Source organism: Gallus gallus, chromosome 1 (assembly GCF_016699485.2).
Source record: "Gallus gallus isolate bGalGal1 chromosome 1, bGalGal1.mat.broiler.GRCg7b, whole genome shotgun sequence".
In the NCBI taxonomy this organism is placed as follows: domain Eukaryota; kingdom Metazoa; phylum Chordata; class Aves; order Galliformes; family Phasianidae; genus Gallus; species Gallus gallus.
Window position 1 is genome coordinate 30,961,476 of NC_052532.1, and position 25,182 is coordinate 30,986,657.

The 25,182-nt window shown below is 37.9% G+C and overlaps 1 protein-coding gene across 3 annotated transcripts in view; it reads left to right on the plus strand.

The window, feature by feature from the left end:
* Nucleotides 1-25,182, plus strand: part of ARID2 (AT-rich interaction domain 2) — a 108,436-nt gene that overhangs the window by 70,774 nt on the left and 12,480 nt on the right. For all 3 annotated transcript variants that reach the window (XM_004937552.5, XM_416046.8, XM_040702427.2), the window contains 10 exons: nucleotides 2,279-2,345; nucleotides 2,431-2,681; nucleotides 3,803-3,899; nucleotides 3,979-4,188; nucleotides 4,577-4,744; nucleotides 6,349-6,424; nucleotides 9,365-9,499; nucleotides 9,989-10,188; nucleotides 10,547-13,395; nucleotides 23,458-23,606. In XM_004937552.5, coding sequence (XP_004937609.2) covers nucleotides 2,279-2,345; nucleotides 2,431-2,681; nucleotides 3,803-3,899; nucleotides 3,979-4,188; nucleotides 4,577-4,744; nucleotides 6,349-6,424; nucleotides 9,365-9,499; nucleotides 9,989-10,188; nucleotides 10,547-13,395; nucleotides 23,458-23,606 — 4,202 coding nt within the window. The remainder of the gene's footprint in view (nucleotides 1-2,278; nucleotides 2,346-2,430; nucleotides 2,682-3,802; nucleotides 3,900-3,978; nucleotides 4,189-4,576; nucleotides 4,745-6,348; nucleotides 6,425-9,364; nucleotides 9,500-9,988; nucleotides 10,189-10,546; nucleotides 13,396-23,457; nucleotides 23,607-25,182) is intronic.

Genomic DNA, 25,182 nt, shown 5'->3' on the forward strand with positions numbered 1-25,182 from the left:
TTCTTTGATACCTTGGTATCTCTCTCATTTTAACTTACAGAAAGAAGCTGTGTTCTGTTCTTTTCTGGGGGGGAAAAGAAAAAAACAAAAATCTTATCTGACCTGACAGCTAGAATTGTTTTGCAGACTGCTCCTTAAGGAAGGGGAGAGTTTTTCAGTTGTTCAGGCACGTAGGGTGGGTCTGTTAATGTTGTGTAAGTATTAGGTTAGATGAGCACTCATCCAGAAATGTGTTTCTGTATTCATCTTTAGGACTGTGAGGCTTTAATTTCAGCAGTACCTGTTGTGTCTTCATCTGCAAAAAGCTTATATCCTCATTTTCCATCCTTTTGAGAACATGTCCAAGATGACTGGATATCAGAAAGAAATTCTCAACTGTGGGGGTGGTGAGACACTGGAACAGGTTGCTCAGTGAGGCTGTGAATGCCCCCTTCCTGGAAGGACTCAAGACCAGGCTGGATGAGGCTGTGAGCAACCTGGTCTAGATGGAGGTGTCCCTGCCTATAGCAGGGGGTTGGAACTAGGTGATCCTAAAGGTCCCTTCCAACCCAAACCATTCTATAATTCTATGATTTGCTATGTAGACAGAGAAATTTGCTTGTTTGAGACTTTTTATTACCAGAGGTTTTTAAACATTACATTTTGGACTATAAGCTGAAGTATTGAGTGGCAAAAGATTGATTAGTGGAGGATTTGGCTAGCAAAACATGGTGATGCTATTTTAACCTTTAACGTGTGATAGCATTCTTAACGTGACAGTTTTTGACTTTGTCCTCTTCCAAAGAGGTTTGGGTTAAGACTTCAAGCATCCCACTTAAAACTAAAGTAAAATAAAATCTTTAAGTGATTAAACAGCTGATCTTCAAAAGCTTGTAAGATTTTTCTTTAGCAGTGGAATCTGGAAGCTTGCTGTCTTTTCCAAAAGGAAGCATTCTAAAGGAAAGCATATACCGACTAATGCATTTCCAGGAGATAGACTTTTTGTGTGCTCTTTACAGCATTTATGGAACAAGTTTCAGGAAAGGCAGGTCAAAATGAAGTACATTCAGTAAACTTTACTTCTGTTTCTTGGTCTTTGAATTTTCATGGTTGCCTCAGAATTAACTTGAAAAATCTGTTTGTCACAAATGATGGGAAGTTAGACTTTATGTAGCTGTTTTTGTCTTTACTAAAATGAGATAATAGTCCTTTCTGTGCAAGCAGTCCTCTTTACTAAACAGCATTTGGGTGTCGTTTACTGGCATTGCAGTGGAAAATAAAATCTTTTCAATTTAGAAAATCTGTAGTATTCTGTTTTTTCAAGAAGATAATAGTGTCAAGCTTGGTATGAGTGCTGTAACCTAGTAATTATATTTGCATAGCATAATTTTTCCTGCTGTTTGGCTGGATGTACCATCCTTTCCTTTTAATCAAGATTTATATGTGCTTTTATTTTTTGTTCATGGCTAGTAGAGTAGCTGCATTTCATTGGTGAGTGGGGAATATATACATTAGTCATAGGAAAGTTTATGTTTTTATTGAAACATATACATTACGAAATATATTTGTATTAGTATATACTAGAGTGTATGTTTTTTTACTAGCTTGCAAACTGGATTCCTTGAGTGATTGTTATTTCAGCAGTTCTAGCAACATAACCATTTACAGATCGACCATATATCTGTAAAGCAATTTGAATTCTAGTCTGCTGAAGCGTTCTGATTTACTTTATGAATAAGACTGGTGTTGATGTGATGGTTGTTGTCGATTCTGTTTTCATTGATTTAAGGTGATGTGGAAAACGCAGGAGCTTTAACGTGTCTCTCCAGATAGAAATCTTAAGTGCTGGACTTGTGGCAGGAGCTATGATTTACTGAAACTCAGAGGGGTCATCTTCCTTAGGACTTCACTGCTTACAGGAAGTGAATGAAAATGACTTCTACTTTTTTCCCACTTACTGCTGAATTTCTAATTTTTTTGTGGAAAACTGTCTGTGTAGTTTCAGTGTATGTATCAGCAATATAGATCCAGGGTAGAGTTTGTTCATGATGAACACATACTTCTGGTGCTTGTTAAAAAAAAAGAGGTTTCTAAATGTAAGCTATTAACCATCTCTCATATCATTCCATGAGTGAAAAATCGTGTTATTGTTAGATAAGTTAAAACTCAAGGTACTGGGGAATTTTTAAAGAATAAACTTTCTCCCATTCAAAACTATTTTAAAGTAATGGAAATAAAAATAGTATTTTAAGAAATGTAATCCATTAAAAATTAAGTGTATTTCTAATTTCTTCTTCAGTTTTGGAGGGATATTGTTGAGGATATTGAAGTACGTGACCTAATTTCTGACAGAAGCAAATCTCAAGGTGAGAAATCTTGACTAAAATCACATGTGTATGTGTTTGTAAATATAGGAAAGGAAGGAGTAAAATATATTTATTTCCTTTGTAGATATTCCATCAGAAGATTGGATTTGGGAATCCTTATTTCATCCACCTCGCAAACTGGGCATTAATGATATTGAAGGGCAGAGGGTACTGCAGATTGCAGTGATTTTACGTAATCTTTCTTTTGAAGAGGGAAATGTTAAACTTCTGGCAGCTAATCGTACTTGTCTTCGGTTCCTGCTACTCTCTGCTCATAGTCATTTTATTTCTCTACGGCAGTTGGGGCTTGACACGCTGGGAAATATTGCAGCAGAGGTAATGTTCTTCCAAACAGAATAATTAAAATATCATTTGATAAAAGCTTTACTTTAATGTTAATTAAATAAATCGCTCTTCCTTGGTCACTGAATGAAACAGTAGATAAATCATTCTCTTAATATGTAAATAGCAAACAGCCCAAAGTAAAATAAAGGCTGCGTGTATTAGTTTGTTTAAATGGACTTGTGTGGAAAAGACTGATGATATGGGGCTATGTAGGAAGTTCATACTACATGATTTTCAGTTTAGCTTTACAGGCGGGAGGTGGGAAATCAGTTACATTCTGCAGACTGTGCACAAGCTCATTTGCTTTGTACTTCCTTTAGTTATAAATTAAAAATCATATGTTTGGGAAAGGGGGTGGTAGAGGTTTTTATGCCACATCTATTGCACACTAGTATGATGGTCTTATGGCCCTGCGTGTACTGCCTGAATGATATGAAGCATCCTTTTCTTTTCAAAGAGATTTGAAAGTAATAAAATAAACTGTTTCAGTCTGTCATCATTGTGCACATAAATCATACAGATTTTACAAGTAGATATGCTCAGGCACTGTATTATTTTAAAATAAAACAAGTAAATTTAATTTAATTGGCTAGATACCAGAGAATGAGACTTGAAGGATTGGTCTGCTGTCTGAAAAAGCTATTTTTATTTACTGTGTATCCACTTTCTCATAAATGAGAAAGAGTATTACACATTTCATTGTCTTGAGAGATCTGATCAGGAAGTAGAAATGGATAGAAACAGGGTGAAGGGTTGTGGTGGTAGCCTTTGGAAACGAATGGCTCTTACTCAAGTTCTGTTCTTTGTTGGATGCTCAAATATTTGAGTATATCATTGACTTTACAGAAATAAGATTATCTTACTTACTCCTAGGAAAGTATGAATTAGGCAGCTACTTCAGAGTAGGAAAGGAAGAGGGGGCTAAAAATGCTGGCTAAAATTAAAAACAAAACAAAACAAAAACCTAATGGGTTAACCTGAATGTTATATAGCTGTGCTGCATTTAAATACTCTTGAATCTTATATTTTGAAATGCATATGCAAGGATCTGAACTAATAGCATGATATGCGTAGTGTTAGTCATAGATTTTTTTCTTTTCTTTTCCTATCAGCTTCTCTTGGATCCTGTTGATTTCAAAACTACTCATCTAATGTTTCACACTGTTACAAAATGCCTCATGTCAAGGGATAGATTTTTAAAAATGAGAGGTAAGTTATCAAGCTATTCTTGTTGTGATATTAGAATTGGCAATTATTGCTGTTAAACTATTTTGTATTTGTTTTTCAGGCATGGAAATCTTGGCAAATCTTTGTAAGGCTGAAGATAATGGTGTCTTAATCTGTGAATATGTGGATCAAGAGTCCTACAAAGAGATCATATGTCATCTCACACTACCAGATGTGCTGCTTGTAATCTCAGCACTTGAGGTGCTATACATGCTCACAGAAATGGGAGAAGTAGCCTGCACAAAGATTTCTAAAGTAGAGAAGAGCATAGGTAAGAGAGAAGCAAGACAAAATATACTATTCTCACTTATATAGGAAGAAAGACTTTAGAAAAGGTCAAGTTCAGTCATTAAAAATATGCCTTTCTTTTGTGTGTATGTGTGCGTGTTTGTATGTATGTGCATACACTCAGGTTAGGGATGGATATTTCAGTGGTAAATTTTACCAAAATAATTCTTTGTGTTTGCAAGAAATTCATTATGCTAGTAACTATGGAAGCTAAACTTTTTAAATGCCATTAATAACTTAAGTACAGATCTACAGAAGCATACAGAGACTTGGTTTCATTCAGCACAGGACAGTTTTAAAGCAGATCAGACCATCCTAGCCTCATTTGTATTGTCCTAATGGTATTTTTGGTTTTGCATTTAATACTTCAGATACGTTAGTGTGTCTGGTTTCTATGGACATCCAAATGTTTGGGCCTGATGCACTTACTGCTGTTAAACTCATTGAACATCAATGTGTTAGCCAGCAAGGAGTACCTGATGTCAGACCACCCATGATGGATCATGGTTCTTCACAGGCACACGCAACAGGTATCGCAGGTTAGTATCACTACAAGGGAACATATTCTTCTACAGAGTTTTCTGTGTGACATGATTTCTGTCCTTTGGAGGTTTCTGATTGGGTTATGTAAGTAAGTATGGTGTTATACGCAATATATGGTATCTTTCTCAGATGTTTGTTCAGAAAGCAAATAGAAAGGTTTGGTAGCTAAAGCTGTTGTGAAAAAGAAAGAATCTTTTTTTCAGTTGCTATTTTGAAAATTTAGTGAAAAATCATGCCCACTTTTAACTTTTTTCATTTGAAACAATTCATTCTAGATGAGTTCTCTGGAAATCATGGAAACAAATTATTTTATAATGCATTTTGTACGTAACACTATTGGTCAGTAACATAAACTGTTTGGTAGAATTACAGAGATAAGAGGCATACAGAATACCTATTTTGAAGCTGCTAAACAGCTTATTGTGATTTTAACTGCATTATTTAAAGCTTGAAAAGTGTTTTCTTAATTGACCTTGTCTATTAATTAGATTTTAAGGATTAACTTCTGCAGTTTTATTTTAGGGTTAAATACTAGTCCTTTTGAAGTTGATGACACAGCAATTATTAGTCAATGGGGAAAACATATAGATCTCATTCCGTCTTTTATTAACAAAAGCACAGAGCAGTATACCTCAAGTGCACACAAGGTGGAACAGAGGTATTTGTTCTGAAGAAAAAAGGAGAAAGAACAGATGTGACAGATACGTAGATTGCTCCAAAAGTAATGCCTCCTACTTATTTCCAGGAAAACTACAACAAATGCAAATAGCATAGTAACAGTAACAGTATTTGATAGAGCAAACTCTCAGCTACAAAACATTGTTTTTCGACAGTTACAAACATCAGTAATGCATGTTTGCCAGCGATGAACAAGAGCCTGAATGCTGCGCTCATAAAAATCTTCATGACCATCCAGAACATGGCTTGTGTTTTATGTTGTTACTATTGCTGAAAGGCACCACCGACCACCTCACTGTGCTGACCTCCACTGTTTGGTCTACATCTATGTTCACAAGTGTTGATGAATGTTGCTGGGTACCATTTTTTTTCCACGTGCAAGAATTCAGTGACAGCTGTGCTTCATATGCCCTTCTATGTCAGACACCGTCTTGTCAGACAGTACCTCTGCTGCCATCTGTCACACTGCAACAAAATGTAACAATATTAGTGGAAAGCTTCTACTGCCACACCACCACCATCTGCTGCTGACATCGTGGACCAAAATAATAAAATAGAAGGCATTAGTTTTGGAGCAGTCCTTGTACTAACTTGTATGTCTTATATTTCTTGAGCATGTTCAGATGCCTCAGTGAAAGTGGCTGAAAAAGAACGTGTCTTAAAGGAGTAAACAGGGGTGAATAAAATAAATCAATATGATGTTGCAACGAAAAACTTGAAACAAGTTAGGAGTTGGAAAATTGCCTGCTTAATTTTGGTAAATTGGAATAAATCTGTAGTGTGCCTTGTGCCACCTCTATGACTTACTTTAGTTGGAAATAGCCTGCTTGCAAAAACAGGAGAAACTGTACCATTGAAAGATATGGCAGTGAAAGTCATTTCCTTCATTCAGCAAATATATGTATTTTTTTCTTCCCTACAGCCTCTAGAGCAGCACCACATGTTGCTCCACCACCAGGAATAGTAGAAATAGACAGTGAGAAATTTGCATGTCAGTGGTAAGTGCATCGTTCTATTCAAATATTTTAATGAAGAAGAAAAATAATAATCCCTCTGTTCATGTGTCACAGATTTTTCTGACTTGCTTGCACTATTCAACTACTTTTTCTGAAAAGTATGAAGGAAAACCATCCTGTCCTTGCTTTGAAGGAGTATGAAAGAAAAAACTCAGCCAACGCATTCACTCTTGGACAGCTGATGATTGAAATTCTCTCTTAGAGTATAATTTGATGAGTTTTTTAACTTTTGCATTGGTTTTTATTAAGCTTTCAAGCAGCATTTTATGTTTCATGAATATTTTCATCAGGTAATGTTTTGCGATGTTACTACACCAATGTAAAAGTAATCCTCAAATTATAAAGCTAGGAAGTGCAAAACTCTCAAGTGATCATTGTAAATCTCAAGCAGGCTAGGGAATATTAAAGCCTCCCCTCCAAGTTCTCTTGCTTTTAGCTAATACTATCATTGTTGTCTGCTTGTCAGATATTAAGAAGAAAACTGTTCTGCTTATGATTGTTCTGTAGACTGAGCGTCATCTTTCTCAACTATGTTTAATTTATATGAATCTACTCACATTCTAAATATTTGTACTAATCATTTTGGACTTTTCTGCTTCTACTCCACACCTCGTATGTTCATCAGTTGTCTTACTGATCAGACAATGGACTTCAAAATGAAGTAGTCACAATTTGTCAAAGCTTAGTGTTTTTACTACAGCAAGACATTGCTTTTATGGGAGAAACACTGAAGGTTCTTTTTGGCCAACTGATGTTGCTCCTGTGCTGTTGTTCCCAATCCATTCACAAACTGAAAAATTTCATGTTTAAACATTTAAACGAGAATACATGAAGTTGGGATCACCATGCTTCAACTTACTCATCTACAAGTTGGTAGCTACTCAAAGATGCTTTTTAGTTATTTGAGGGGGAGATTTCCCAGTAGTTAAAATAATTGTCTTCATCTGGCTGATTTCTGAAAAGATTACACATTACCTTCTGCTGCTGCCTTCTCTCTCTGAAGCGTAGGGAGCATTGGACACCTCGCTTGCAGAAGTAAGGTTTTAGGCAAGGTGAATTTTGCATTGTGTACAAAATGTCGAATGCAAGTTTTGACTGTTAAAATAAGTATAGGTAGGTACCATTATGTAACTGTGCAATACCGTCATGTGGCAGAAAGTAATGGAGAGAACTGTATATCATAGTATCAGGAAGACTTCCAAAGTCTGCTTGGTTTCAGAGTCTGCGTGCAGTGTGCTTCTGCAGCTATCAGTGATGAGCATTACTAGTATTTTGTTCTTATTTTTCTTCCAGGAAGAGGTATGAGCCAGTGAATAATAAAAAATAACACATAGTTCTGAAAATTTTCCTTACATACTATTTGTGCTGACAAAATAAGTTAAAAGAACTTAAATCTAGAGCGGAGAACTGGCACCTTGCAAGTGTCTTTCTCATTGCTGACATGGAGTGTCTTACATTCATGTAGAGTTTAATTGTATGTTTTAACAGAAACTGGAAAATGAACAAATTATAATGGTAGATGTTAGAAAAGGTAGTATCTCTTGGAAGCAGCAGAAAAAAAGGTAATGAAGCTGACCTTCCTGGATATATTATAAGCCAGTTTAGCCTGGGTAGGAGTCTTCTTGTAAGATAAGTGCGTGTGACAGGAAGTGCTAATCGCAGTTCACGTTCCACCATTGTAAGTCCTGACCTTCTGTACGCTGCTTGTACCAGTGATAGTGTGTCAGCCTAATGGAATATACGTAGCTGGACAGTCATTTGTCTCGTATGCCAGATTTAATTAGTACTTAGACTTTCTATTACAGAGTGTGATCTCAATTTTTGTTGTAATAAAATTGTAACTGTAACTAAACTGCAGGAGAAACGACATTACACTTGGCACTTCACTGTTTATGAGAGAACATGATTTAAAGAATGTAATCCTTTCCTTTTCTCTTTGACACATTTAGCTCTTAGGGGAGTATGGGACTCTACTAAGGAGAATGCAATGCAGTTTTCCAAAGTGCTAGCACCACATAGTGAATGCTGATATCCTAAATATATTTTTGTTCTGTCTGAGCCTGTATTTCGGTACCACTATTTGAGAATTGTGTGAAGGTTTAGTTATGTCCATTTACTGCTGCGGATGAACTGTTGGCATATCTCTGGGCTGGAATGATGGATCTTGAATGAATAAAATCAACAGACAGAAACTGCTGCCATCTCTCATAGCTTCCTGGGTATTATGTGCATTTGTGGAGATTCTTCTGTAGGAGACGCAGAATCTTCTGGAAATTTCCCTAGAAATTGACAGGAAGAATAGATTGTTCAAGGATTTTATGATGCCTGCATAGTGCCGACTCCTGGATCAAGTGTGTGTCTTACGTGCGTGCTCTCTTAGAGTTCCAGTCCCCTTTCTCCTGCCTTCCTACCTCTTAGAATCACAGATTGAGGTGGTTATTCTAGCTCTGTTTTTTCTTGTGTTTTGAATTGAGACTGTATTCGTGTATAATTGGTTTTTACACTCATGTTCAGTAGGTTTAGAGTAGAAATGTTTGATCAGGAATTAACTAGTGTTCACTCAACTTTTGATAAAGAAGAGTCACTGAGAAATAAGCATAAAGGTTTTGGGGAGGAAAGGTCACTGACAAATCCTATCTTTATTTTTTTTGTTGCTTCTGAATATCCAACAAAAAAGGCACATATGGGGACTGTTTTGCATATTTCTATGTAAGTAAAGTACTGACTGTATACTGGCTGGATATATTAGATATCATAAGCAATGAGAAGTGAAGAGTGTGGAACAGACATAGGACAAGACAATAGATTGCAATTTTGTTGTTCATTTTATCACATCTCAAAATTTTCTCATACAAACAGAAATGTTTTAACAGCTGTACTGTCACTGTGTTTTGCCTCATTGTCCATTTTTTTTATCTTCAGGTTGAATGCCCATTTTGAGGTGAATCTTGATTGCTCAATCTCTCGAGCGGAAATGTACTCTGAATACCTCTCTACCTGTAGTAAATTAGCTCGAGGTGGAATCCTAACATCAACTGGATTTTATAAATGTCTGCGGTAAGAGAAAAATTGCGCAGCAAAGAAGAAACTGTAATGCAGCAGTGTTAGCAGTGTTAACACATAGCTTAAGAGTTCTTCGAGAAAAGGTGTACTAAGTTGGGTTTGAAAGCCATGAACTTCTGAAATTTTAATTGAGATGTGTTTATAGTTTAATTTGATTTCATCCTATTTCAAGATCTTTAGTAGATTTCCTTCTGTGCTTACGGTCCTTTTAATTCTTTCTCACAAAGTTCTTGAAGACACTGTAGTTTTCACCTAACTTGTTCAAAGTCTGTGCCGAAGTCAATTTGACCTTTTGGTCTCCTGTGATGAATACCCTGAAGCTTTCAGAGAATTCTGCTGTATTGCAAAGACGCAGGCACTGGTGCAGTTACTGTGCATGTAAGAGTAGCGTTAGGTTAATATTGGAAAAAAAAAAAAACCCACACATTGTAAGAGGGTAGAGTTACTGTGCTTATTAACACTGATCTATGTTCTGTTTGGCAGAACTGTCTTTCCAAATCATACAGTGAAGAGAGTAGAAGATCCAATTAACAATGGTCAAGCACATATACATGTGGTAGGAGTGAAGAGGCGAGCTATACCACTTCCCATTCAGATGTACTATCAGCAGCAACCAGCTTCGTCTACTCCAATTGTTCGGGTTGATTCAATTCCAGACATGTCTGCGTCTCCTTCGCCAGCAGGTTTTTTAATCATTTAAATATTGAGTATTGATTCTCAAAGAACAGGTTTTTTTAAAAAAATTACCCAAAATAGTTCGCAAGTGTTGGAGTTAGGGACAGTGTGGTTTTATTCCTTTTATTGAATGAAGTTCTGAATAATTGTGTTACTGTATGTACTTGCATGTGTTGTAATACTTTACATGTCACCCGTAAACTTGTCAGTCAGCAGATAAGCCATTGTCAGTGCACTGTTCATTCAGATGCAATATAGCTGAGAAAACACTTATATAGAATTACAAATTCAAGCCTTTGGATTTTAAAAATTCTTTGTTTTGAACTAATTTTTGCTTTCAAACTTTTACCTTATTTATTTCAATAGGACTCCCACATGGGCCACAAAGCGTAGGAAATCATTATCAAAGGACCCCTATTAACCAGTCTTCAACTTTGACAGCAACACAGATGTCTTTTCCAATTCAAGGTGTTCATACTGTGGCACAGACTGTTTCTAGAATTCCACAAAATACTGTTCATGCACAGCAGCAAAATGCTCCAATGACTGTTATACAGAATAAAGGTCCAATACCTGGTGAAGTCATGAAGGCCACAGTAATACAGAGCTCTGTTCCCCAGTCTGGCGTTCCTGTTACTATTGCTGTAGGAGGAGCACCACAAGCTTCAAATCAAAATCACAGCAGTACAGGACCACAGCCGTCCGTTACTGTTGTTGGTTCTCAGACGTTGCTTCACCACCAACCTGTAATTCAACAGCAGTCTCCACTGCATGCAGTGGTACCAGGACAGATACCTTCAGGCACTCCTGTTACCGTAATTCAACAAGCTGTACCTCAGGGTCATATATTTGGCAGAGTACAAAACATACCAGCATGCAGTTCAGCAGTTTCACAGGGTCAACAGCTGATCAGCACATCATCGCAACCTGGGCAGTCGTCATCTCAGCAGTCCTCTACTGGTAACCAGCAACAAGATACAGTCATCATAGCACCACAGCAGTACGTCACAACCTCTGCATCTAACATTGTTTCTGCCACCACTGTTCAGAATTTCCAAGTAGCACCTGGGCAGGTGGTTGCAATTGCAGGCGTCCAAAACCCACCGACTTCTAGGGTAGGCTTTCAGAACATTGCACCAAAGCCTCTGCCGTCTCAGCAAGTTCCACCTAATGTACAGCAGCCGATGCAGTCACAGCAGCAACCACCACAACCACCATCCCAGCAAAGTGTAGTGATTGTCAGCCAGCCAGCTCAGCAAGGTCAAACGTATGCACCAGCCATTCACCAAATAGTGCTTGCTAATCCAGCTTCTATTCCTCCTGGTCAGACTGTTCAGTTGACTGGACAGCCAAGCATTACTCCATCTTCTTCACCATCTCCAGGTCCGGTTACAAATAATCAAGTCCCTACAGTTATGTCATCTTCATCTACCCCTTCTCAGTCACAAGGACCCCCTCCTACTGTCAGCCAGATGCTTTCTGTAAAGAGACAGCAGCAGCAGCAGCAGCAGCAACAACATTCACCAGCATCTTCACAGCAACAGGTACAACCACCGATGCAAATGCAAGTTCAGTCCCAGCAAGCTAATACAGGAGTTGGCCAGCCTAACTCTGGTGAATCTAGTCTGATAAAACAACTACTTCTTCCAAAAAGAGGCCCCTCAACTCCGGGGGGGAAGCTTATACTCCCAGCTCCACAGATTCCTCCACCTAACAATGCAAGAGCTCCTAGCCCTCAGGTGGTTTATCAGATGGCCAATAACCAAACGCCAGGTTTTGGAGTACAAGGGCAGTCTTCAGCTCAACAGCTGCTAGTTGGACAACAGCTGGTCCAGGGTGCAGTCCAGCCCCAAGGGGCAGTACAAACAGTACCCATTTCTAACTTACAGATATTGCCAGGTCAGTTGATCTCAAACAGCCCAGCAACTATTTTCCAAGGGACTACTGGCAACCAGGTTACGATAACAGTTGTGCCAAATACAAGTTTTGCTACTGCAACTGTGAGTCAGGGAAATGCAACTCAAATCATTGCTCCAGCTGGAATTGCAGTGAGTGGGGCTCAGACAGGAGTTGGGCTACAGATGCAAACACTTCCAGCTACTCAAGCACCTTCAGCTGGACAATCACCGTGTACTGCTGCTCCCCCATTCAAAGGTGATAAAATAATTTGCCAAAAGGAGGAAGAAGCAAAGGAAGCAACAGGTTTACACATTCATGAACGTAAGATTGAAGTTATGGAGAATCCTTCCTGCCGAAGAGGAGCTGCAAACACCAGCAATGGGGATGCAAAAGAAAATGAAATGCAGGTGGGAAGTCTTTTAAATGGGAGAAAGTATAGTGACTCCAGTCTACCTCCTTCTAACTCAGGGAAAACTCAGAATGAGGCCAATCAGTGCTCACAAGTCAGTAATGGGCCATCATTAGAAATGGGTGAGAACGGAGCTCCTGGAAAGCAGAACTTTGAACAAATGGACACACAGGAAATTAAAAGTGATTTGAAGAAGCCCCTAGTTAATGGAATCTGTGATTTTGATAAAGGAGATGATCATTTGAGCAAAAACATTCCAAATCACAAAACTTCCAATCATGTAGGAAATGGTGAGATATCTTCAGTGGAACAACAAGGGAATTTGGATGCCACGCAGCAAGATACTGCCAAAGGTGATCAAGGGGAGAGAATTTCTAATGGGCCTGTATTAACTTTGAGTAGTTCACCTGTTGTAAGCGGTACACAAGAGGCTGCAAAACTGTTAACCCAGCAACTTAGTGGTACCAACACTGATTTACCTAATGGACCTCTAGCTTCAAGTTTGAATTCAGATGTGCCTCAGCAACGCCCAAGTGTAGTTGTCTCACCACAATCTACAGCCTCTGTTATACAGGGGCATCAAATCATAGCAGTTCCACACTCAGGACCTAGAGTGTCCCAGTCTACCCTGTCATCCGAAGTTCGGTCTACTAATGGCACAGCAGAATGCAAAATTGCAAAGAGGCCAGCAGAGGATAATGACAGGGAAACTGTTCCAGGAATTCCAAATAAAGTAGGAGTTAGAATTGTTACAATCAGTGACCCCAACAATGCTGGTTGCAGCGCAACTATGGTTGCTGTGCCAGCTGGAGCGGATCCAAGCACTGTAGCGAAAGTAGCAATAGAAAGTGCTGTTCAACAAAAGCAGCAGCAACCAACCACGTATATACAAAGCATGGTCACACAGGTATGTTGCAGTGTACTTTTTATGTTTATTCCAACTCTGATTATGACTAATGCTGTGAAATATATGTGAAAATGTAAACTCGGTTGATATCTTGCAAGGTATTTAAAATATTCAGAAAATGATGGTTTGCATTCTTTCACAAACTAAAGTTCAAATAGTTTGCATACTTTTTGATATAAGTGACTTTAGTGGTATTTACAGTAGTCTGGGGCTTCGTAATATACAGTAAGGAAAGAACTTGTTCTCACTGCTTTTCTCCTTAAAGGATTTACTGTTTAAAAAGCAAAGAAGATTTATTGTACAGTCTTGTAAGAATGGTAGTGTTGTTCTGCATTTTATTCTTGGTCCTTACTGCATATGGAGGAGCAAACATTTTTTGCAAGGTAGTCTGTTAATCACTGCAGCCGCATCTGGCCTACTAAAATATGTTGAAGTTCTTGTATTTAAGGGTGATCTTGTAAGGCTTGCTTTAGTTCACTACAGTCAGGATAAAGTATTGCTTTGTGAGTGTGTCATAATATGTGCTTATGTTTGTTCAGTACAAAATACTTGTAATGTATATTTTATTGATACAATTAGTAATGTTTTTTTAATTCTATTTTAAAAACTTTGGAGAAGGCCCTGTTTTATCTCAGACTTTTTTAAAAAAACATTTTAAAGTAGTTTCTTCGTAAGACTTAACAAGAAATGAGATATGCCCAGCAGTTTCATGACTATTTAAGAACTGCAAGTAATGGTGTTTGAGATTACTCCAGTCTCAAGATTTTATTTTGGCTTTGTACATGGATCTGAAATCCCTTTCCAAAGGTACCCCTCACCTTTTCTAACCCGAATAAGAGCAAAAAGAATGGAATATTAGGTGTGACAGTCACAAAATTCTGACAGCGTAGAGAGAGGAAATTCTGAGTGTATGTTAGTGGTTTTTGGCATTGAGGTATGACAGTTTTCTTTTATTCATTTTCCTTTTTTATTTCTTTGGTTTTGGTTAGCTTTTGAAATGGTAGGAAGTTTAGGCCTTATAGACTTAAACAGAGCTAGAACTCAAGTTCAGCAAGTGATAGCATTACTGCTTTTTCTGTGTGAAGTTCAGTTTCTACAGAGAGCTCTTCCATGTTTCCATCATGTAATTGTAGTTTTCTTTCCTGAATGTCTTTAAAACCTAAATATTTACATGTACATTTATAACAGAGATCTGTAGTTCTTCTGATACTTTATTTATCTTTGTTCTTACTGGAAATAATTCGACCAAAATGAAAGTATCTCTTGGCAGCACAGGGACAGTGCGCTAGATAAATGGCACGTTTTCTGCAGTGTGGATATATTAGTTGTATGTCTTGCTTTTTGCAGTGAATGTTTTTGGCTGTTGCACAGTTTGATTGTCTTTAATAGCTTCACTAAGTTTTTGGCTGAAATAGAAAATGCTATGACCGTGTCTTTGGACTGGGATAACCGTTGCCTGTGGTTATTTTTTTTCCCTGGACATGCAGCTGTCGAGAGTTTGCTTTTGGGCCTCCAATGGCTACTAAACTGCTAAAATTCCATTTCTTGAGGAGAGCAGTACAGCTAGCAACTTCATTTATATCAGATTACCTGTTCTATTATGAAAATGAAACAAAACAAAAGGCTATTTCCTGTGATTTTACTTTCTTAAAGATGGCATATAATTTCTTGTATACTTAATATTTTGTACATGTTTATGTGTTTTTTTTTCTATTGCCTGTGCAAACAGAGATGCTGCCAGTGGCTTCTGCCATTCAGTGCAAGTCTGCTTAATGTCTGCGTCCATGGAATTTAGCTTGCTCCTGCTTTCTTCAGAATCACAAAAGAAAACTTCATTTCAAAATTGTGTGTTGAATTATAAATGGTACTGAAGTCATCCTGTCTAGCTCTTTCACCCCCTCTGCCCCCCCCCCCAAAGCTGCTGCAATAGCCGTTGTTCTGTCAGAAAAGCAGATGCGAAGTGTTACCAATATTGAATCTGCTTTTAGGAGTACACTTAAGACATCCAGAAGTACTACAGAGCCTATTTCTTATGAACTCAGTATGAGTTTCACTGATGACTGTTAGTTCGAGGTCCTCTGTAATCATAGGAAATGATTTTCTCTCTCCTATTTTGGGAGTCTTCGTCTCTAACTCTCTGAAAGGCAGCAGCTAAGGAGCACTGTTTTCAGCTGAACATCTGTATTGTTTTATCCTCTCTGTGGTACCTCCTGTATGTTTTGTATCTTGCAGTGGAAATAAGAAAACGGACTTCTACAGACAGTATGAAATTTAGTATAAATATACTTCAGTGAAGAGAAATGGTGAGGGACAGGAAATAAAGGGATATTAGCCATGGCAAAACTATGTAGCTGCTGAAGCTGTTAATACATGATTTCCTTCTTGCTATCTTTATGTTCCTTCTTGTTATCTTTGAATTTTATTTTAAACTAGAGTGTGTATTTCAGAGAAGTAAGAAAGAAACAGAAGAAAGTTTGTAATAAAATTAGACCACAGCAGGAAGGGTGGAAGAGAAGATGCCAAGCATAGCAAATGGGGGAGAGTGTTGGTTATGCAGCAGAATTGTCATAAACTGCAGAGAGGGGAAAAGGAGGAGGCTTGAACCAAAGAAAAGATAAGGCAAACAAAAAGAAAGGGGAACAGCAAAGTGGAGGCAAGGAAAAGAGCAAAATAATTCTCAAGGGAATGTAAAAGTTAAGAGAAGGTTGGTTTTGCAATATGAAAGGTGGTATGAAATTGGCTGCCACTGTACCCGTGAGCGGGAAAAAAATGGCTTGCCCCAGTAATGACAATTATGAACTTTGTATTTATGAGAAAGCCTGTGTATTGCTACCTAAATCCAGTTGGACAAGTACAGGTGTCTTCCATGCATCATCTGTGATCGTTCGAGTGTTAATTGTACGCAAGAGCAGAACTCACTGAAAAATAACTACTTAAATACTAACTTTAAAGATTTTTTTTGTATTTTTGTGCACCTATTGACCTATGTGTATATGGGTTACATCAGAAGAGGAACATGCAGTGCACAGTGTTGGATTTTTTTTTTTTTCATATATCTGTATTTTGTAAGGCCTTGAGAGTGTAGACTTGAGAGACAACAAAATCGGCACTTTACTTCACTGGCTTTCTTTTCTTTTGTTTCTGGTATTCTTTTCCTGGATTATGGCTTTCCTGAGGTATTGTGCTGGACTGATGGAGCAAAAGGAAAAAGAAATGAGTAATTACCTGCCTGTTTACTTATTTTTTCCATTTTTTTTCTTATTCCTCTTAAAATTCTTCCAAAACATCTGTTGGATGTAACCATGTTGGTTTGTCCCAATAGATTTATGTTTTGAAGAAGCACTCTGATATTTCACCAGGTGAAAGTGAGCAAATCAAATCTACATAGATCAGTCTGAAAGTAATACCTCCTATTTATTTCCATGGAAACTACCACAGATATAAAGAGCATAATAACACTATTTGATAGAGCAAATTCTCAACTGCAAAACGCTATTCTTCAGTGTAGACACTACCATTAGCTATTCGTTTCATCAGAGATGAACAGGAGCCTACATGTTGCACTTGTAAAAAAAATAAAAAATAAAAAATAAAAGTCTGCATGGCCATCCCAAACATGACTTGTCTTTCACATTGCTGTTGCTACTGCTGAAACACTCCACCCACCACCTCACTGTGCCGATATCCACTGTTTGGTCTCCATATATGGTCAGCAAGCTTTGATGAATGTCAGTGGGTGCAGTTTTTTCTGCACGGAGGATTTCAGTGACACCTCTGCTTCATACACACTTTCATGTCAGTTGCCATTTGTCAGAATGCCCCTCTGCTGCCATCTGTCACGTGGCAACAAAATGCAACACAATATTAGTGGGAAGGTTCAACCTCTATTGCCGTACCACTAACATCCACCTCTGACTAACGTAATAAAATAAGAGCCATTACTTTTGGAGCAGTCCTCATAAATTGCCTCATCTGTCTTATAAAATAATCCCTTTCCTGGTCATCACTGTTCTCCCGTCATAGTGCACTCCCATTTCTCTTAAGGCCTCGCACATGGAGCATACTTGTGTGGAAATTTAGATGGCCAAAACTGTATAAGCATCTCCTTAACTGTTTGCTCCTCCTCTCCTTTGTTTTGGAAGCTGAGAATTACTGTGCACCAGAAGGCAGGTGTGTAGCCACAGGAGATGTAATTCATTCTTAGTCACAGAGCAAATGAGTTTCTCAGCTGGAAGTACTGAAATTCAGAATGTCTGTGCTTTTATTGCTCTTTGCTTGTGAAGTGCACTGTTGCAAACAGACTTGTCTTAGCAACCTGACAAGAAAAGAACATTTGCTTTAGTGCCTACTCATCCACCTGACCCAACCGTCATACTCAAATTGTGCTATATTCATTTCACCTTATGGGTTGCCTTTTAATGTACATTCGTTATCTTAAAGACGTGAAACGTAAAGTTTTTAGTAATCATCGTATGATCTAGGTTGGAAGGGATCCATCCAGCCTGGCTTTGAATTCTCCTCCAGTGATTGGGCATCCACAACTTCTCTGGCTAACCTGTTCCAGTGCCTCACTGCCATCTGAGTAAAGAATTTCTTCTGAATATCTGCTCTAAATTTTCCCTCTTAGTTTAAAACCTTTACTCTTCTTCTCTTGCTACATGCCCTTCTTAAAATCCCTCTCCAGCTTTCTTGTAGGCCCACTTTATGTATTGGAAGGCTGCAATGACGTCTACCTGGAGCTGTCTCTTCTCCAAGCTAAACAAGTCCAACTCCCTCAATTTATCTTCATAGGAGAGGTGCTCCAGTCCTTCGTCTTTGTGTCCCTCCTCTGGACCTTCTCCAACAGCTCCACATCTTTCCTGTGTTGAAGGCCCCAGACCTGGCCACAGTACTCTAGATAGGTCCTCAGGAGGGCAGAGCAGAGTGGGGCACCTCCCTCGCCCTGCTGGCCACCCCTTTTCTGATGCAGCCTCAGGATATGGTTAAGCCACATCAATGCAGAAAGATAACCAAGAGAAGAAAGTCTTAGAAGGACTATCTGTATTGTTTTCAATTTTATGTATAGCAATGTGTAGGGTAGGTAGTGAAATATATTTTTAAAACTATTGGTAGTTTGAAGTGTTGCAGTAGGACAGTGCTCAATTGTAAGCAGAATTTTAACAGCCCATCCTAAGTATAGGCTCTAAAAATAATATACTTCTCACTGTGCTTGAATTTGTAATTCTGTAAAGACTGCTGCCTAAGGATTTTCTTGAAAATGAATTGGGGGAGGGATCAAACAGCTGCCTCTAAAGTCAACATTAGTGATGTAGTTCAAGGAATATGCTCTGAGAGCAATACAGCCAGCGTTGTTGGTCTTGGCTACCCAACTCGCTTATATCTGTGTTGCAATATATTCTTGTTTTCGTTGGCCCAGGGAGCAGGATGAGAAAACTACTCTTTTTAACCATCCTCCTCTATATTTTAGTAGTCTGTGCCAGGCTCTTGATGAGGCAGTATCTCATTTCTTTCTTTCATGTGGTCAATTCAGAAGTAACTTTTTTATCCTGAAGATAAGAAACGACTATAGTTAAAGGTAACTGGTAAAGTAAAGGTGAAGTTAAGATTAATTAAAGATGAAGTAACTAGGAAAAAAAAGAGGAAAAAAGCAACTAGGAAAAAAAGAGCTTAATGCTATTCTTTTTATTCATGGTTCAAGGAATTCTTCATGTGTACAGTCACAGCTCTCCACTGTACAGGAATTTCAGTAGGTTGAAAATGAGTATAGCTGCTTCTAGGATAGGATTATGCCTGAGCCAGAACATACTGTGATGGGAAGTGCATTGCAGGGATCCTGGTGGTTCTTAACAGGGCAGCTCCAACTCAGCTGGACTTATTAGCCATAGTTGAGCATTTACTGTGTCTCCATATTGGAACTTGCCTTCTCTAAACCAAAGTACACTCTGGTAATAGGAAAATGATTCTAGAAGTTATCTGATTCCAGTTACAGCAAGTTAGGCTGAGCCTCCACTTGTGAGAGTGAAATTGACATGTAAAGCAGAACAACTACATTTGTACAACACCAGAACAGGCTAATGCAGGCCACAGATGGTTACATGTTTGCACCCACTGGCATTCATCCACTCTTGCTGAACGTTTCAGGAGACCAACCAAGTGGCTGTGAGCATGGTGAGGCAGTGGGTGGTAAGTTTCAACTGTGGCATCAGTGACAGTGGGGCACCTCTGCTGGTGCAGGTTTTTACAAGTGATGCATGCAGGCTCCTGTTCATCGCTGGCAAAAATGTGTAGGTAATGTTGGTGCTGTGTTGAAAAACAGTGTTTCGTAGCTGGGAATTTGCTCTTTCAAATGTTTTTATTGTGCTCTTTGTGGCTGTTGTAGTTTCCATGGAATTAAGTAGGAGGCATTAGTTTTGGAATGATACATATATGTAGGCAAGCAGGCTTTATCTCTGAGATAAACTACCGATGGCAAGCAACCTGCGTAACTCAGTTTTGCACAGAAGACAATAAAGTTACAGAAATTCTAACTTTATCATCAAAACTGGAGCTTTTACACCTATGCACCTGTGCTGCAGGCTGAGAGACATGCCTTGAGTTGAGATCTTGCTGCAGAGACCCTAGCAATCAACAACAGGACATACAGGAAAGCTCCTGTAAAGTGTTTAAAAGGATTTGGAATATACTTGGGATAGGGGTTGCCATCAGAAACTGCAGTTAAAGAAGGAATCAATTTGTCAGAATGTTACTTCTGTGCCTCTCTTTAAGGACCTACTTGAGGCTGCCCTGTGTCTGGTTGTCTTTTATGCTGAAGTCATTTATTCGTGCAGTGCTCTAACTCCTTTAACACAATTTGCTGTGTTCTAGGGTAGCCAGAAGCACGTCAGACATAGTTACTGGCAGCTCAGTTTGTGTGGAACTCATAATTTACAGCAAATTTTGCAGAATAGCTCAGATCCTTTGAGACAGGAACTCATTAAATACAAATGCATTCTTTATGTGTGTATAGGTAACATAAACATTATATATGTAGCTGCCCCACTGCAGTTAGTGTTTAGTTTCTCAAAAATGTGTATATTTATGTCCTGTGTGGGCACTCGTAAGTCCTTAAAATGGCACTCAGTGAACTTGGAAAGAGATTTTATAATTAGATTATGTATTTCAGAAAACAAAAAGATGGGATGCTGATGTTTGAGGTATCTTTTCAGGGCAGGGGTCCAGTGAGATCTGATTTGCAAAAGTGCTGAGTGGTGTCAACTGCAAATAACAATAATGAAGAGAGCTAACCTAAGTACATAAAGATGCTTTAAAACTTTTTCAGGTGTGTTAGACTACTGGGCGTTTGATTTCTGAAGGAACCTGGAATTATTAAATGTTTTTGCTAGTGGAGGAAATTTTGTGAGATTTCTGATGACACAAGGAAATTTCTCACAGTGGTACTTCGCCCACAAAGAGTTCGTTCCAGGAAATGAAATATCTGTCATATCTATTTCTGTTACATACACAGCTGACATTGCATAGTCATTGCATGTCAGTGATATAAGTGAGGTAATTCATAGCAAGTGTTTCTGCTATGGTTCTGAAATGAAGGAGTTTACATTCTGAAAAATGTGCTCCTACTATTACTTCTGAACAAAGAAAGGAGAGCTTTAAGATGTTCACATGTAGACCTTGTGCTTCAAAAATAAGACCTGGGAAAACAGATGTGACTTCTCCTCATCTGTTTAAATTTACCGTGATCAGTCCAGATGATGGATGGGCAGAAAAATTGACTTAAAAGTACATGGGCATCGTAAGCACCTAAAGCTGCAAGTTTGAATAAAGCTACCTGACTTCATGGTACTGCAGAAATAAGAGATAAATGAACAACAATTATTGGATAAATTTCTTTTTACCAACTTCATATCCTTCTCTCACAGGAATCTGGAGTAGAAACAAACTGGAATCAGTTTTAATTCTTGTTTTGAAAATTGTTTCCTTTTCTGAACTCTTTCATTTTTTAGTATTCAACGTGTTGGATTCTGTATCCCCGTTCTCCTTATTTAAAATGATACTGTCTCATTAAAAATAATGTTTAAAAGCTTAGAATATCACTAGGAGAGCTTGCCAGGAAAACCCTTGAGAAAATTCATAATTCTGGATTAATTATAGGGTTTGCTTAGAATGGGGTAAATAATACATGAACCATACATTGAATGATGAGAATTAAATGAAATCCTGAATTCATTCAGTAATTTCACTCTCTCTTCAGCACATTAAATGAGACAGAAGTTCTGTGGGGATAAAAAGTTGCACAAAGACCGTGATTATGTACTGCTGTAAGGATGCTAAATGAAGATTGCAAAACAAGCTGTATTGCTGACTCTGGATGATTTCACTTTCAGCTTCACTTTAAAAAGGCCTGACTAAAGGGAGATTGATCTTAACAGGGTCTGCTTGTGTCTACCTGTGATAAAAGATATATTGTGAAAATTAATTATCCAATCTGTTAAATTGATTAGAGAGCTTTAGGTGAAAATAATTCAGAGATGAAAATAATTTTCATTTATGACTAATGGACTCAAGGGTCCTTTCTTACAACTTTTCCTGCATGCAGGTCACGAGCATCGTGTAGTGGTCGTGTTCTGGACTTTTTGCTGAGCACTGTCATGCTTTTACCAGGATTTAAGCTTGGACATGGGGATAGTTTGGTTTTGATTGGTTGTGTTATCTGTCTTCTTTGTCACCAGCGTTGTACAGTCTGTAATGAACTCCTTACTTTGTGACATGGTTGCCTGCACTGCCAAAAGACAGCAGCAGGAAGGAAACTTAAGACCAATGTGCAAATGAAGTGTTAGAAGTTGCCCTTAACTGTTTCTTTCTTTGCAGTTAAAATCTGAAGCTATTCAGTAACAGAGCTGTAATGGTATCAGCAGGGTATTGTGTGCAGCATTTGAAAGTAAATTTGAAAGCCGTTTCCTTTGGTTTTGTAATGTTGCATTCCTTTTGGAACAGTAGAGAATAAGAGAGTGTTAGGTCTAGATAATATGTAAAAGCTTAATGTTTTTACTGTTGTTATTCTCATAAATGTCTGGCTAGCCTTCTAGGAAAAAAGAAGAGAAACAATATTCTAAAATAGCCAGTGTTTCAAAATTGGGTAATCAGCATCCATTATTTTTACTATTCAGAGGAGAGGAAAAAAAAGAAAAAGGAAAAAAAGATGTATTTGCCTGTATATTGCCTTATTTTGAACTTTGTAGTTGACTTAAGATAATTTTTATTCAATATTGAGATAAGATTCCTATAATGTTGTGAGAGATAAAGGGGCAAGTGCCTCGTTTTCCTGTTTGAGGTGTTTGCACTTCTCTGTACACAAGCCATACAGCATGTTTAGATGTCCTGGTGTTTTGTATAAATGTACAGTGTGGTTTTGCAAGAGCTTAAAGAATAACATAATTGCAAAGTTTTATGGAGAATTAATGTCACGGGTTGAGCCTGCTGCTCTTTGACACTGTTCCTTTAGCATTCAATTTACGTTTTTTAGTGTACTCTTCAACACAGACTGTTATGTACTAATGAGGCAGTAGAATAGTTCCATGGAAGAAGCATATAAAACCATTTTATCAAAGAAAATAAGGCAGTTTTAGGTTTATTGTTGGTCATTTTACTTTTTAGTCGTATTTTCTCCTACATTTAAATGGGAAAGTAAACTAATCCCTATGCTGATACTGCACACCTTTCAGTTTGGCATTTTTTCTTTGCTTTAAGTAAAAGCTTTATATAAAATAGCAATAACCTTTGTTCCACTAGTACCCTTGAGAAGTACCTTTGGATTCATAGTTCTGTGTTTGAATTTCAACGTAAGAGTGAATATCAGAAACTTAGGCCTAAATGCTACAATGTAAGAGTTGTATGTGTCCCTGGTTATTATGTCTCTTTATGCTTATTTGGAGATGAAAGTGTTAAAATCTGAAGATTTGTTGGTTGATTGAAGTGTAAAGCAATATATTTTTGAGCAAACAGTGAACTGTTTTTCATGTCTTGTTAAGTGCCATGTTTAAAACCGTGTTTTAACCTTTTCTACAGAGCACACCTGCAACGTCGATACCAACAGTGCAAGTACAGGGCCAGCAGCTCAATTTGCAGCCACCTTCATACACTGCAGCAAGTCAGCATGCAGAGCAAATGAAGAAACCTGGACAGAACTTCATGTGTCTATGGCAATCTTGTAAAAAGTAAAAAGCTCCTTTCTTTAACTACCTTTTAGTAATAAGTAGCAAATGCTTGCATGTAAAAAGAGATTTTACAAGTTCTATCCATTCTGCTTCCATGAGATACCTTATACTTTGTTAACAGGGAAAATAAAAGGTGAAAACTGTTGAGGAAGCAGAGGTGGGTGAAAGCAAGATGTTTAGCTGCTCTCAATTATACTTCAAAACAGAAAACATACCCTAGATGGCTTTCTTCTAATTTTATTTTTCAGCAGAAAATTATATTCATGTACTTAAGAAAAAAAAAATCCAGTTCTAAAGCTCGTTCTCTGTATTACAAATGTAAAAATAGTTGCTGTACTCCAGTTAGAACTGTTGAGTCGTTTTCTTACATGTACAGCTTTTAGTATCTTCCTTGTATTTCCAGTTTTGCAAGAGTGGCATATTGTACTTCTCTGTCCTGGTCAAAGTTTTATTTAGATTATGATTAATTATAGTAATTATGGAACCATTTGTATGTCACAAGACTCCCTTGTCACAAAAGGAAGTAAAATGGAACTTAGCCTTAGGACTTGACAGCAGTGATTAGAATTCTTGAATTTGTTGGTTTTGTCCTTAAAAAAACTAATAATAATAGAGGGAAGTGAGCTAGCAGACTTTTGGATGTAGGCCTATAAAAACACGAAATACTCTCCTTTTATCTATACCTATACCTTGACACTAATTTTTTTTAAATAACATAGGCTTGTGAATATGATGAGTTTTCAGCGAAGGGTACAGACTGATGAAACAAAGGTAGCTGTCAAATTGCCACTTGAAAAACAGAGATATTACATGAGTTTAGGATGGGCATGAAAAGGGTTGAGACACTTAATTGTAGTTGTTGGACAAGATAAAGGAGCATACAGATGGGCTCATTTGGCAGAGGGCTGTTACACAGACATTCAGAAAGTAGGAATGAAATAATGGAAAAGTTAGAATTGTTTGAACTGCTGGACAAAATGAGGCGTTTGAACAGGACTGAGAAATTGAGGAATACTGAGGGACAATTTGTGGAACCTCTGAAACACTAGATTCCGTTTCATTCCTTACAAACAATACAAAGATCATTAAGTCAATGTCAAAACGTGTGTGTTTTAGGTAAGATTCTGCATGTTGCTGTAGCTATCTAATAGATTTTATTTTTAAATCCTTGCTCTGATTTCATCTTAGGAGTGATTTCTGGGGCTTTGGGGGGTAACACCTCCGTATATAAGAAATACATGTAAGGCTGCTGAGATGCTTTACTATTAGTAAATACAATTGGAGATCTGTCCTCTACCATCTTCACAGTAGATGCATAAATACCTGCATCTACCTATTGATGGAAGAGTGAACTATACTGTGGTAGAACTGAGAAACTGAGAGTGTTTCCTAACAGAAGCCTGAACTAAAGTTTTGAAGCATAATTCAGTCAGCAACTTTCTTTTGTGTCTGTGGCTATGTAGGATAAGTTACGTAGAACTGAGGTGACATCTAACCATGGAACAGTAACTATGGAACAGATTGATGTCACATGTGACCTAAGATGTGCTTAAGGCACAAACCTTAGGGCAGGAAA